Source organism: Daphnia magna, linkage group LG6, assembly GCF_020631705.1.
Source record: "Daphnia magna isolate NIES linkage group LG6, ASM2063170v1.1, whole genome shotgun sequence".
NCBI lineage: Eukaryota > Metazoa > Arthropoda > Branchiopoda > Diplostraca > Daphniidae > Daphnia > Daphnia magna.
The window spans coordinates 3,145,577-3,160,748 of record NC_059187.1 but is presented as its reverse complement, the minus strand read 5'-3'; the positions used below and the strand labels follow the sequence as shown (position 1 = coordinate 3,160,748).

The 15,172-nt window shown below is 42.6% G+C and overlaps 1 protein-coding gene across 2 annotated transcripts; it reads left to right on the top strand.

Annotated features, from left to right (window-relative positions):
* Positions 1 to 157: 157 nt before the first annotated feature.
* On the top strand, positions 158 to 14,067 carry LOC116925540 (phospholipid-transporting ATPase ID). 2 transcript variants are annotated; one of them, XM_045175301.1, is made up of 22 exons: positions 158 to 1,979; positions 2,978 to 3,102; positions 3,247 to 3,525; positions 4,761 to 4,819; positions 4,924 to 5,136; positions 5,222 to 5,427; positions 5,498 to 5,828; positions 5,922 to 6,392; positions 6,487 to 6,649; positions 6,734 to 6,843; positions 6,924 to 7,118; positions 7,200 to 7,406; positions 7,474 to 7,543; positions 7,606 to 7,777; positions 7,852 to 8,030; positions 8,118 to 8,290; positions 8,367 to 8,546; positions 9,866 to 10,091; positions 10,401 to 10,636; positions 10,724 to 10,872; positions 10,984 to 11,234; positions 11,373 to 14,067. In XM_045175301.1, exons 1-22 carry the CDS (start codon positions 1,639 to 1,641, stop codon positions 11,600 to 11,602), a joined length of 4,566 nt encoding a protein of 1,521 aa, XP_045031236.1. In that variant the 5' UTR covers positions 158 to 1,638; the 3' UTR covers positions 11,603 to 14,067. The 2 variants fall into 2 exon arrangements, with proteins under 2 accessions (XP_045031236.1, XP_045031237.1); XM_045175302.1 differs by lacking the exons at positions 2,978 to 3,102; positions 3,247 to 3,525 and having other exon boundaries at positions 161 to 1,979.
* The last annotated feature ends 1,105 nt before the right edge of the window (positions 14,068 to 15,172 follow it).

The following is a 15,172-nucleotide window of genomic DNA, read 5'->3' as shown; positions in this document are numbered from 1 at the left end:
TTGAAATTGGTGGGAAACAAAACGGCCAGCATCAATGCGCCATGTGGACGTACTCCAAAAACCAGCCTTCTCGAGGTATATATTTACTTAAAAGTTTACATTTTATTTTTTATTTATTTTTTTTTTTTAAGTGTATTTAAAAAAAAAAAAAAAGAGAGAGAGCGCGTTCCATGCGTCTCTTTCTGCTTTTCCGTCTCGGCTATTCTCAACGAATTTCGCCATGTTTTTGCGCGTATTTTTATTCGTGGAAGGTCTCGGGTCTGTGCGAAAGTATTCGGCACCGAACAAAACGTTGAAAGGCTTCGGTTGCAGCGGGTTGCCGCAGTTGTCGGCGGCTTTTCTTTTGTTGGCACCATATCAATCCATTCTCATTTCCGTCTGGTCCCTCTTCCCCCCCCCCCCTCTTTTCTCTCTCTCTCTTACATCCGCTCAACTTTTCTTTATGTATTTATATACATACGTGTGTAGTACATGTATGCATATCTTTAAAAAGCGCAACGCCATTGCGTCCGGGACAGCTGTCCTGCTCTCGCCACGGCACTCCCGTTTGCTGTTGTTGTTGTTGTTGTTGTGCTCTTTTAGCGTTGATTTCTTTTTCACGCCGACAATGAGACGAGTCGCTCGTTTGAATTCAGTTTCTCTGCCTACCCCAATGCCGAGGAAACATTTGACTTAGATCGTGAACGTACGCACCGTTTCTGTATCTCTTAATCGGTGCGTGTCCATGACAACCAGTTGATAACGGAAAGCCAACGTGGAGAGTGTAGTTTGACTCGGGAAAAGGACGTCAGTTTTTTTTTTTTATTTAACATGTTCTTTCTAATTCGTTTCTTGTTCCTTCTCGGATTCGGTGTGTGTGTGTGATCTCATTTTCGTTTTTTGTCTCCCCCCCCACCCCCCTTTTTTTTTCATTTTGTGCATTGGGAAAAGGGGGAAAAGAAAAGAAAAAAAAACAACTAAAAACAAAAATATTGGGACTTGCAACATAAGAACTGACTCATTCGAATGGAATTGGGCAAGAACATAAGAATACCGTCAGACAGCGAAAGATGAGCGTGTCCCGCTATTCTCGTGACTGGCATTGGTACGCGTTCCGGGGAAAAAGAACGTCTGCAATTCAACAGTTTGCATCCACAGCTTTTTGCGCGGAAAAAGTTTTATTTTTATTCTATTTTTATTTTCATTGAGTAGAGTGCGGGAGTGGATTGCAAGTTGACGAACTTTATGAAATAGATTCATCGCCCGGAGCTTGGCGAGAAGCAGAAACGCCAACCACTCGGTAGTCGAAAGAATCAAACTGGCAACCCTGGTGGGAACAATTGAGCAACGCTTTCACGCTTACTGGAAAAAAAAATAATAAAAAATACCTTGTTGAATATTTATGTTTGATTCCAAGGGCGGACGTAGCCCCTGCCGCTTTTGGACGTGCCCAATTTCAAATAAAAAAAAAAAAAAAGGAAAATCAAAAACCCCAAGTGCAATCAGGAACGGACCGGTGCAAGACGTTGCTTCATTTCCGCTCATATCTGCTGAAAAAATACCAACAGCAAAGTGATTTGCATAACACATCAAATTCAAATCGAATGATTTAGGTGAAAACCAAAAACAAACAAAACAAAAAAAACAAATGCGAAGGCGATGAAGATGAACCGAGCGGAAATGAATTGCAGGAGTGAAGTAGTGAATGAAAGACACGCGGATGGATCGTTGTCACCGTCGAGCCTTTTACTGCGCCCAACCACCGGCGACAATGACGGATCGCAATGGGCCAGCGACCGACGGAAGAGAAGGGCAACAGCTCGAACGCGAAGAGTTCGAGTCGACAGGCAGACGGAGCGCTTACGCTCTGCTCCGGATGTTGATCCATGTTCCGGCCGCTGTTCGTCGATGGCCGGCGGACAAGATGAGTCGCTATGTTCTCCATTACCCGCGGCATCCGCATATCAGGAAGCGCAGACATGGCAGCAACAGCAGCGACGGTATCGATCAAAACGTCCCCCCCCCCCAAGCCTTCAGCTCTTCTCTGTGTGTGTGTCGCCTATTTCTTTTTTTTTTAATTTTATTTTCAACGGTTGGTGAAAAAGAGGAGGTCGAAGATGTACTACACCGTCAGCTTTCGAGCCGATTGCGGATTCTTTACTCGACAGTTGATAAGGCGCAGGCTCGTTTCGGTCAGGCCATTTATTTGATTTCCTTTTTTATAGCGTCCGATTTGCTTGTCCGTCTGGGCTTGATACGAAATTTCGTTCTTCTTCGATTGAGTCATCGGCGTCATTGCGTTGCCCTTATTTTGTGTGTGTTTATGCTCCAACATTCCGAAAGGATTACTTACTGCCTGGATGCACGCTCTGCTGTCTGATGCGAAGACACTCCCCGATGTATACTCTCCCTTCCTTTGAAAAATTAAATAGAAATATAAAGGGAGTAGGGGGGGTAGTGAAGGAACATGTAAAATATTAATAAAGCAGAGAGAGAGGGAGTAGACGACCTTATTTGCAGGAATGGACTCTCTAAGAACGTGAAATGATTATGTGGAGGCAATGCCAGGCGTGGGTTGATTCTTTCACGGGGGAGGGGGAGGGGGGGGGACGAAAAGTCTGGAGATCAAAAAGGTCGGACGAAAAGGTGAAAATGGTTCCTTAGAGGAAAGGAAGGAAGAAGAAAAATGGGTTGATTTTTCTTTCTTTTTTTAAAGTCCGTCTGACGTCCACCTCGTTGCGCAATCTGCCCGTTGAAAAAAGAGCAACAGCCAATTGCTCGTGTCTTTGTTTTTTTTTGTTTTGTTTTGTTCCTTTTTTTTTGGGGATATTTGGTTGATTTGCTCGGCATCTGACACGCCCTGAGCGGACGAGGTCAATCGATGAAGGGACTTGACTTTGACGTTGTTGCCATTTTGTTCACCGTTGTCACTTGTTTCTCTCTCTTTCTCTCTTTTGCGTGTCGTGTTGTTGTCGCCGTCGAAATGTTGTTGTTACAGCCTGAACAAGCCGATCGATGCTACCATGGATAGCGCCACAGTGACACCCCCTTGCGAAGGAGCCAATCCCGGAATCAACGGCGGCCAACCGGATCAACCCAAGCCGCCCATACGACGTGATTTAGGCAAAACATCCATTTTGTTGTTGTTGTTGTTGTTGTTGTCCTTTCCTTGTCGCTGAACAATTCAGCTGATGACGGACTATTCGTTATTCTATTTACTCGTTGGAACGACAACGGCAACGACACCAAATGTCGTATGCAAAACAGGTTCCAGATCGCGGAGCGCAGAGGCGATGGGCACGCCGTCGCTGGACGGAAGTAGCCACGGCAAAAGTCGGCGGATCTTGCCATCGTTGAGGCGCATATCAACAACACCTTTGAAACCGAGACGTCGGTCTTCGTCCGAATCGTCGGAATCGTCGTGTCCGTCGGCGCCGACGGCTCCTAAACAGCCGGCCAGGCCGAGCCCGTTGAGGAGCGCGGCCGTGGCCGCAGCGCGCAAAACTCGCCGTTTATTCGGCGCTAAATCCAATGACATTTCACCTGGTATTTTTTTTTTTATTTTATTTTTAATCATCTCCCTTTCACATCTACTCGCACGGCATTGCTGTTGCTTCTTGGTCCGTCTGCCCGTCCGTCTCATTCGCAATCCAACGGCATGTCTTTGTTCTGTTTTTTTTTGTTTTTCAAATGGCCTTCCACGTGCGCACGTAGTGGAACGTCATCATTTTTCTTTTCAAATGTTGCACGCAAAATTGCCAATCTGTGCGTTGATGAAAAGGCAACGCCCCATTTACTTGTTGATACCTTTCCAAAATTCGACCCCCTCCCCCCTTTTTTTCTTTCTCTCTTCTATTTCTCCTCCCCTCCACTGGGGGAGGTGTAGGATGATACGAAAAAGAAAAAAAAAACGTTTCTTCTTAATTAGTTTCCGGCTGTGTTGAAAGGCGAGCAAGTCGACGTGAGTGTATTAAAGAGAGGCTCGCACTAGTGAAGAAAAAGAAAGAAGGGGGGGTTGTTGTAACGTGATTCTTTTGACTGTACTATTTTGGCAGCTGTTACGCGTCTCAACTCTTTTTCTCGCATGGCCAACTAATCGATGAGAAGAGATTCCGCTTCTCATCTGACGTTCTCTCTCTCTCTCTCTCTCTCTCTTATTTCTCCATTCAATCTTTAGTAAGCGTAATGATCTCTTTTCTTTTTCTTTCTTTCTGATCAATGATATCGCCTAATGATGTCATCCGTCATGGCCGAGTTCTTGATTCCCACCGTCCTGGGCCGCTCCTTACCGATACGAGGGGGGGAGATCGGCCAGCTAAATCTTGCGTCATAGTCTCGAAGGAATTTGTATTCTTATTTATTAATATTATTTCCTGGCTGTTCTCTCTTTCCTATTATCAAAAGCATCCGGGCCCTGTGTGTGTGTGTGTGTGTGTGTGTAGTATTGATCCGTCGCCCGATTGTAATAACGCTGGCATGGAAGGGCTGGCCCTTAGTATACGTAAGGGATTGTTACAGAAGGGGGTGGAAATGGCCGTGTGTACACAGCATTTTTAAATCATAGCCCGGAAAAAATGAAAGATGAATAGAAAACACAACAATATTTGCATGGCACTAATAGCAACAGTTTAGCTGAGATTTTGAATGTTTTTTTTGTTGTATAGTTGTTGTTTCGATTTGTTTGATGTTCTTCCTAGTTTCCGGTGTGCATCGGTCGGAATTAAATTCTATTTGCATTTTTTTTTTAATGATAATAATAATAAATTGTTTTCTTATATTAGAAAACGAAAGACGGATACGGGCCAACGACACGGCTTACAATTCGCAGTTCAACTATTCAGTAAGTGATGTTCATTTGTTTCTATTCAAAGTGGGAAAAAATAAAAAACAATGAAATTAAATTGATTGATTTTTAATCAATTTTTCGCCCCCATTTTGAAAAAGGATAATTACATTCAGACGTCCAAGTACACGCTGCTGTCGTTCGTGCCGGTCAACTTGCTCGAACAGTTCCAGCGGTTAGCGAATTTCTATTTCCTGTGCCTTTTGGTGCTTCAGTTCATCCCGTTCATCTCGTCGCTGACGCCCGTCACCACTGCCGTGCCTCTCATCGGTGTCCTCCTCCTAACGGCCATCAAAGACGCCTACGATGATTTCGTAAGTTCCCCCAGTTTTTATGTGTCGTTTCCATTCGAACTGGCGTCGTTTTCTTGACTCCTCCTTCTTTTTGCAACACATTCAGCAAAGACATCGCAGCGACTCGCAGGTGAACAATCGAAAGTCGCACGTCTTGCTCAACGGCAAGTCGGTGGAAGAGCGTTGGCACAAAGTGCAGGTGGGCGACATCATTCGCATGGAAAACGATCAGTTCATCGCGGCTGATCTTCTTCTTTTGACCACGTCCGAGCCCAACGGCCTCTGTTACATTGAAACGGCTGAGCTGGACGGGTAAATTATTGATGATTTGTTTTCTCTTTCTCTTCGAAAACAAAATCACAATTGCCATTCGTGTCGGTAGGGAGACCAATTTGAAATGCCGCCAGTGCCTGATGGAAACGGCCGAGATGGGCCAGGATGAGGCGAGGATAGGCGGTTTCGACGGAGAGATCGTTTGCGAACCGCCCAATAACCACCTGAACAAATTCGAGGGCCGATTGACGTGGAAGGGCAAGCAGTATTCGCTGGACAACGAAAAAATCCTGCTGAGGGGTTGCGTCCTTCGCAACACGCAGTGGTGCTACGGCGTCGTCATCTTCGCCGGCCGCGACACGAAGCTCATGCAGAATTCGGGCAAGACGAAATTCAAAAGGACTTCGATTGATAGGCTGTTGAATTTCATCATCCTCGGGGTGAGATTCGTTTCCATCTTTTTTCATTTTTTTCTTGAATTAAAACAATTAAAAATTGGTGTTTTGTTTTATCGGTTTCCAAAATCGTGTTAGATTGTCTTCTTTCTACTTTCAATGTGCCTGTTTTGCACGATCGCGTGCGGAGTGTGGGAGACGGTGACGGGCCAATATTTCCGCTCCTACCTACCGTGGGATCCGCTGATTCCGGCCGAGCCACCGGCCGCCGGATCGACCGTCATTGCCTTGCTGATTTTCTTCTCGTACGCCATCGTTCTGAACACGGTCGTGCCCATTTCGCTGTACGTCAGCGTCGAGGTGATCCGCTTGGCGCAGTCGTTTCTCATCAACTGGGATCAGCAGATGTACTACGAGAAGTCGCAGACGCCGGCCAAGGCGCGCACTACCACCTTGAACGAAGAGCTCGGCCAAATCGAGTACATTTTCTCCGACAAGACGGGCACGTTGACGCAGAACATCATGTCGTTCAACAAGTGCTCCATAGGTGGCACGTGCTACGGCGACGTTTTTGACGCAAACAACGGCGAGGTCATCGAGCCCAACGAGGTATACCCAGCCGACTCTTCATCCTACTACGACGCTAATTGTTTTTTTTGTTCGTTGTTTTGCGTTTTCAATCATTTTTAACGCGCTCTTTCAGAATACCAAAACAGTGGATTTCTCTTTTAATCCACTTCACGAACAAACGTTCAAGTTTTACGATCAGACGCTTGTGGATTCGAATCGTGAACAAGATCCTACCTGCCATGAATTCTTCCGACTTTTGGCACTCTGTCACACCGTCATGCCCGACGAGAAAAATGGTATTTGCATTTCTTTCTTTTGTAAACTTGAATTCTTGTTTAATTTTTTATTCCTCGTCCATGTGGGGAAACAAAAAAAATAAGGGAAACTTGAATACCAAGCACAATCGCCGGATGAAGGAGCTTTGGTTTCAGCAGCTCGCAATTTTGGTTTCGTCTTTAAAGCTCGAACGCCGGATTCTGTCACCATCGAGGTTTCGTCATTTGAAAAAAACAAATTATTAAATGGTGGTGTTCATTGTTGTGGTGTTCATTTAAAAACATCTTATGACAGGTGATGGGCAAAACAGAAGTTTACGAGTTGTTGTGTATCTTGGATTTCAACAACGTTCGTAAACGGATGTCGGTCATTCTGCGTGGACCCAATGGAAAGATCCGACTTTATTGCAAAGGAGCAGATTCCATCGTCTACGATCATCTCCAGTCGGGCAATGACGACATTAAGAACAAGACTCAAGAACATCTGAATGTAAAACAATTGTTGTTGAACGATGTTGTTTTGTTTGCTTTGAAGTGACTTAAAAGAAAAAAATGTTTCTCCACGTTCCAGAAATTTGCTGGCGAAGGCTTAAGAACGTTGTGTTTGGCAATCCGTGACGTGGACGAAGCTTATTTTGAAGACTGGAAGGAACGACATCACGAAGCTTCCGTTTCACTGAAATCGCGAGAAGAACGTCTGGACAAACTGTACGAAGAAATCGAACAAAATCTGACACTGTTGGGTGCAACAGCCATTGAAGATAAACTTCAGGACGGGGTCAGTAGAATTTTTTCTAATTTACAGGGAAAGTTTATTTTAAAATGTTGATTTCATTTATTTAAAGGTACCACAAACTATTGCCAATCTTGCCATAGCAGGAATTAAAATTTGGGTGTTGACTGGAGATAAACAAGGTGATTGATTTTCAAAATCAGATATCGGGGGTGGAGTAGTTAACACTTATTTATGAATCTAGAAACTGCCATCAACATTGGCTATTCTTGCCAGCTGTTGACCGACGAAATGGTCGATATTTTTATAGTCGACGGCCAGAACGTCGAAGATGTCGAGCTGCAATTAATCAAATGTCGAGAATCTCTACGTGGATACGCCCGCAGTCAAGTCCAAACTGCTCTCAGTGGCATCAGGTACACACACCCACACCTTCGTCCAATTTGCATCTGGATAGTTCTGTTAATCAATGATTTGGTTAATCATTTAGTGATCGTGGCTATTCGTCCAGCATCGGCGGCGAAATGGAGGACATGGCGTGTGGACCAGGATTAACTGGAATCGACGAGGACAACAACACGGGTTACGCCTTAGTCATCAACGGCCATTCGTTGGTCTACGCCCTGCAGACCAAGTTGGAAAAACTGTTTCTCGATGTCGGTACTCAATGTAAGGCCTTTGTTGCTTATTTCGGGAAAATCCATTTGGAAACAATGACGACACGTAATTTGTTTGTTTTTTTTAATTATTTTTCAGGCAAAGCAGTCATTTGCTGCAGAGTGACACCACTTCAGAAAGCCATGGTTGTCGATTTGGTGAAAAAATACAAACAAGCCGTCACGCTATCTATCGGTGATGGAGCCAACGACGTATCAATGATCAAAACAGCCCACATTGGAGTTGGCATCAGCGGTCAGGAAGGCATGCAGGTATTATTCGTTATTAAATGCATTGATGATGCGCATTTTTGTTGTTGTTGTAACGGTGACTATTGTGACTGTCTAGGCCGTCTTGGCGTCAGATTACAGCATTGCCCAATTTCGGTATCTCGAACGTTTGCTGCTCGTTCACGGACGTTGGTCCTACCTTCGCATGGCCAAATTTCTGCGCTACTTCTTCTACAAGAATTTTGCCTTTACCCTTTGCCATTTCTGGTTCGCCTTCTTTTGTGGATTCTCCGCCCAGGTACGTTGATTTTTCTTTCCTTTTTTTTTTCTTTTTAATCGATCTCTAAAAGAAGTTCAGTTGTTTGTTTTTTTGGTGGGGGAGGATCGTAAATAGAAGTCGGGGGTGTGCCATTTTTGCAATACTAGTATAGTGGGTCAAGTGTTCCAGGGCAGCTCGCCCGTTATGTTTTCCATCGAATGAAATTACATGTCGTTTCGCACGATCTTCACAATGAAAACTAAACTGAAAAACAGCACGGCTAAACTGCACGATGGAATGGAACCCACTAACCGAATTGGTTTTATTTTCACTGGAAAAAAACCAAAAAAAAACAACGAAAACAAAACAAAACAAAAACGATTCTACGCAACAACAAAAATGTTATCTCAATCGATACAACTGATGGATGACGACGCAGACGGTGTTCGAACCTTTCTTTATTATTTCGTACAACGTGGTCTACACATCGCTGCCCGTCGTAGTGCTGGGCGTCTTGGAACAAGACGTCTGCGACACACTGTCCGTCCGCTACCCGAGAATCTACTGGCCCGGATTGGGTCACCGTTTCTTCAATCCGCTTAGCTTTGCCTCTGCCGCCTTGCACGGTGTTGCCACGTCGCTTTTAGTTTTCTTTGTACCATTAGGTACGTACGGTTCTGTCTGTGTGTGTGCATGCGGAAGCAAACAAAAAGATGAAGATACCAGCTCGTCTTATGTGCACGTCAAAAGCACTTTGACCTCCAAACTTTTGCCTCCACAATTCCCTCCTCGCCCATCTTGCGTTGCTTTCGATTCCGTCGGCGGATGTGTTGGATGAAATTCCCCTTTAAAAAAAAGAAAAGAAAAAGGAGATAAAGTGCGGCATGTGATTTATGAATGGATTACTAGGTGGCAGTAATAGATGGACCAACGTCATTGAGACAGGAAAATGAATTTATTTTGTAACATATATATTTTAAAGCATGTTTTTTCGCTTCCGCTTCTTTTCCTATTACATTTTTCCATGATCGGTTGGCGCTTCGCCGTTCGCTGTTGATCTCTGAGTCGTTAACCAGAAGCCAGGGAGCTTATTGTGTCTCGTCGTCCGACCCACTATAGTGTTAATGCTAAACAAATGGCCACGCCCTTCTTCGTCTTTACGATGCTTCTCCGGGACGTTGTAACTTAAACAAAACACACAACAACAAAAAACAGATTTATTTTGGTTTTTCTTTTCTTTTTTTTTTTTTGAAGCCTTTGCCCATCTAATAAAATGTTATCTATTTATTTATTGATTCTTGTGTGGGGGAAAAAACAAAAAACAAAAAACAAAAAACAAAATGGCTGGACGTGGACAGACTGTTTTTGATCCGATGTTCATCTCGGTATACAACCTGTTCTACACGTCCCTGCCAGTTCTAGCGTTGGGTATCTTCGACCAAGACGTCAATGACGTCAACAGCCTCAAGTACCCCAAGCTATACACGCCCGGCCATCTGAACTTGCTGTTCAACAAGGAGGAATTCTTCAGGAGCGCCGTGCACGGATGCCTCACGTCCTGTGTGCTCTTCTTCATTCCCTACGGTGCGTCCCGCTTGTCCAATTTTGCTCTCCATATGATCCAAACAACAAGATCAACACAACCCAAACCCTCTCAGCGAATCCGCTTTCCTCAAACATTGAACGAGAAGGGACACATTTTTTTTATTTATTTTTTTTTCAAATCCTCCTCGTCTTCTCTATCCATTTATCCCCCCCTCTCTCTCTCTCTCTCTTCGTGAGCACATTGAACAAATGTCTATTGTTTCTCATTTATCAAACATTTGCTAACGAATTTTCTTATGTTTTGTGTGACAATGGCGTGGATGCATGGCGGGGGGTTGGGGAATGCAGGTGCCTATTTTGACGGTGCCTCCCATCAAGGGCACACGACTTCGGATCATCAGCTGATTGGCAGCGTCGTCGCGACCATCCTGGTCGTTGTCGTCACGGTGCAAATCGCACTCGACACGGCCTACTGGACGGTCTTCAATCACATCACCATCTGGGGCTCGCTCGTCTGGTATTTTGCCCTGCAATATTTTTACAATTTCGTCATCGGCGGCTCCTATGTCGGATCGCTCACCAAGGTACCTCGCAATCATTTTGCAGTTATTCTTTTCATTGATTTATTGATTGATTGATTTATTATTCATTTTTTTGTTCACGTTTCCCAGGCCATGGGAGAAGCGACGTTTTGGTTCACGCTGGTCTTGTCCATCGTCATCGTCATGATTCCGGTCGTTGCGTGGAGATTCTACTTTTTCGATGTCCATCCAACACTGGCGGATCGCGTTCGTTTCAAGCAGAGACTTCCGCGCATCCGGTGCGTTTTGTTCCCCCCTTTTTTTTTTTTTTTTTTTTTTATCAATTGATTTTGATTAAATTTCGATTTTCATTTATTTATTTATTTTTCTAATCAATAACAAAAATGTAGGCCCCGCAAATCGCAGGACTTTGCGCGAACGCCATCGGCTCGCCGCAGTCGACAGTCGCTGCGCTCCGGCTACGCTTTTGCTCACCAGGAAGGTTTCGGCAAACTCATCACTTCGGGCAAGATTATGCGCAAGACGGTCCTGAATTTCGGCAGCAAAGCGAGCAGCAACAACGCGGCCAACAACAACAGCGGAAGCGTCCACAATGTGTCGACAGGCGGCGGCCTGGCGTCGGTGGCCGATCAGTCTGACGGTAAGCCGGACAAATTGACGTTTAAATTCATTTTCATATTCATTGTTGCTTGCTGGCCAAGTTTTTGTTGCCCCTCCTAAAAAAAAAAATTTAAAAAATGAGTTGATGAATGAAGCAAATGTGTGTGTGTGTGTGTAGGTCCAGTTTCGGGCATTTTTTATCATCCGATGGGAGAGGATGATAGAAGTGTGCAACCCAGTACTCGCCAGTCTCACAATGGCAGTAGCGTCCAACCGCGACCGTCGGCCGTCGCCTATGCGCGGACGGGCATCAATAGTAGCCGGCCACGATTGCAGGATCCTTACGCCATCACCGTAGATCTGGAGTCTGGCGGGGAGCCTGCCTTACCCAATACAATGTCGACGTGATGACGTCCAACATTCGGACCAAACATTTTGTCTGATAACCAAATTCAAAGTTTTAGAAGAAAAAAAAAAAACAAAAAAACAAAAAAACAAAAATGGGGAAGGGGGGGGGGAGTGCAGTGTGAAACGAAATGCCGCTTTTCTATTTAATTTTTTTTTTCTAATTTGCTTAGTTTTTTTTTTTTTTCGCATCTAATTTACTTTGCCCAACCCTGAAACGAAACAACAACAACAACAAGAGTATTCATCTTCATCCAAAGGTTGTGCCGGTTGCCTCTACGCAACATTTTCTTGTACAGGTGTGGTACAGGTCCGATTAGATCCAAAGAAGAAGAAAAGAAATTTAAAAAAAAAAAAAGGAAAGTTTTCAAAAGGAAAAAGAAAGAAAAAAAAAAAAGAAAAATTAAACCACGCAAAAATGAAAAACAAAAACAAAAAAACAGAAACAAAACATAAATGTCGTGAGTTGCGCCATTTTTTGTTGATTTATTTTTATTTTTCTTATTTGTTCACCTACCAGTTTTGTGTCGTGCGTTTTACTTGTGTCGTCTAGTATGTTGACATATTTTGGTGTCCTTTCGTATTTTGGGATGTTTTCGGTCGGAAAATGAAAAACAAACACGATTGTACCTTATACATCCGCAATTGCGAGTTGGTGACCTTTCTACCCTTCCCCTGCAAAAAAAAAAGAAGAAATTTGAAGAAATTTAAAAATATCCACCTTAACCAAAAAAATTCGCTGATTAATGAATTGAAAAATAACTTTATGTAATGGAAGATCTTATTACCCCTCCCCCCCATTCACTAACTTTAAAATTTATTTATTCTATTCATTTTTTCAAAATATGAAATGTGGGATATATTTATTGAAATAATAACACTACGATTTTTTTTTCTTTTTTCTTTTGATAACATAATTAAATACCCAATAATGTAAAATGTTGTTTTGTTTTGTTTTTTTGAACGTCATCATTCCTATATGAACAAATTCATTGTTTTGTTGAAGTGAAAAGGGGAGTTGTGTGCATGACTCTTCGGTACTGTGTACGTGCAAACTATGCTGCCCATTTATTTTTCTTTAAATCCTTGCATATTTTATTTTCATCGTGGAAATTATTTCGTCTGGTTTATACAGCCCCACCCCACCCCCAAATCCCTACATTCTCGCAACTACCACTGTCCGAACCGTTTTGTGGTGCGCCTTTCACTTGTACGAATTGCGTTTTCTTTATTTCTGGTTCTCGTATCGTTTCCAGTCTTCAGCATTTTTGGTTTGTTTTGTTTAATGAGAAAACAGAAATATTTGAATTATTTAAGTATATAGTATAAAGTACATATAAATATATATTTCAATTCAAAGATAACTCGCTTTGGACGCGAAGGAGACGCTATCGATTCAGACTTGTCTGGTTCTGTTTTTTCTTGACAGATGGCATCTCATTTTATTCTTGAATTTTCATTCTGTTTTCCCCCCTTTTTTTTCTCACTTTGTTTAGCTTATTAATAACTAAAGTTGAAACTTATCTAAATGAAGGCATCGTGAAGAACATTTCGTTTCCTAATTTCCATTGAATTTTTCTATTGTTTGCAGTTCGCCCAAGTTTTGTGTTTGTTTTTCTTTTCTTTTTTTGTAATTAATTTAAATTGGAAAACAAAAAAATTGAATGACGGAGCTCGTATTCAATGTGAATGACATATTTTTATATCTATATATTTCTTTTTGATTCGTTTGTCTTTTGTTTGAATTTTCCTGTCAGCGTGCTGTCATATACCATGCCTTTGAATTTCCATTTCTGTTCAAATATTTTTTTTTTTTTTATTTCTAGTCTCTTTCGCCTTTCGATGGATGCCGAACAACAATAGGGCCCGACTGATTCAAATTCTTTAACCCTCCGTTTCCTAAACATGAAAAAACAAAAATCGATGAAATGTAATTAAAAATCATTTGATTCCCTCGCGAGAAAAATGGCCCTCCCCTATTTTTTAATTTTGAAGTCCACTAACCTCTCGAACCTTCCCTTTCGTGTCAACTACCATACCATCCACTTCCTTTAAACCTATGATAAGTCATCTCCCGTTTAATTGTCATCGGAATAGAACAGTGATGACGCAAGATCTGTATAACTTACCAAGTGCCTGCCATGCCTGTTTTAAATTTCTTTTCATCACAACCCCGCCCCTTCCCCCTCTTTCATCCTTTCCGCATTACTTGTTTTTTTGTTTTTTTGTTTTTTATTTGATCATCTTTTCAATAAGAAAAAGGAAACAAAAAAAGAAAAATCGAATTCAAGATCATAACACGAAAAAAAAAAGAAAAGAAAACAACCGCACCGATGCTACATATAACCACATTCTGATTAATCCGGCCCCCATTTTGATTATTTCGCCTCAGTCCTACCATATTATACAACTGTTTTGTATACTGTATTGTCTGATATAGTATATAAATATATATATATATATATGTATACAATAACCCCCCCCAAAAAAAAAAAAAAACAATTGCGCCAGTGTAATACAGCTGCTCTAATATTCGTCGTAAGTTTAAAACATTTTTGTCGGTTGTTATTTAGGGATCGGCTTCGATTACCCGTAAACCAGATTAACTACCGGAAGGTACTGGCGCTAAGCTGGAAATAAGCTTAAAAAGGAACATCTGTCGCGCCAGTACCTTCCGGTAGTAAGGTGGGTTTCAGGTATTCAGGGCCGATCCTTATAGTTGTTATGCGCCCGATTGAAAAAATGGGTTTCGTGCATGTGCGAAATGATGTCGCAAAACGATTCGGTAAACTCTGCGATGATGTTACATTCTGTAGAACGTGAATCGATACGTCCGCCTACGCTGGCAAAACAAAAACGTGACAATTTGATGTGAACTTCACGATTCGATGGGATTTTTTTTTTGCTTTCTATCCTGGAACGTGGGCTCTTCTGGTAGGTCTTCAATTAGCCAATTTGCACGGTGACAATGACGTGTTTGAGCCCAGAGAGTCAGAAAGCCCTTTTGCTTGACTTGGTCGGGAGTTGCTCGACCACAACGATCCCGCAGATTGAGCACGTGCGCCTCTTCGAACCTCCTCCGAAACACAGAATATAAAAGATAAAATGTATATAGCATAAACAAGAGTTGAAACGAATCACTCTACAGCAAAGAATTGCGTATATACAGACACGCAGGTGCTGATAAAAGTTGAACAGTTGCACATCAACAAAGGCCTTCATTTCATGTATGCTAATAAATTCTGTTGCCAATTTGTTTAATGTCTGGGATTGGTCGTATAGTGTCATTAAATTTTTAATTTTTTTAAACCGGAATAAAAAAAGATTGAGAATAAAACCGAGGGTAAAACTAAACCAAGAGAAATTGTAAAATGACTTGCAGCATATCGACCAGCAGCTTCTTTTGGGCTTGGAAGAAAGCGGAGCCATTAGCCGATATACAAAAGATGCACGTCTGTGTTTGAAATCTGAAACTTTCGCGGCACGAGAAACGGACGCATCACAAACTTTCGATATAGAATCAAGGCACATGAACTGCCGCGCCCAAAACTTGGAAATTGAGCTGATCGAATT

Coding starts and splice junctions, on each gene's coding strand:
- LOC116925540 (XM_045175301.1), top strand. CDS start 1,639: ATGAAGATGAACCGAGCGGAAATGAATTGCAGGAGTGAAGTAGTGAAT. Junction 5,428..5,497: donor GAAACGGCTGAGCTGGACGG/GTAAATTATTGA, acceptor TCGTGTCGGTAG/GGAGACCAATTTGAAATGCC. Junction 8,547..9,865: donor TTTGTGGATTCTCCGCCCAG/GTACGTTGATTT, acceptor GGACGTGGACAG/ACTGTTTTTGATCCGATGTT.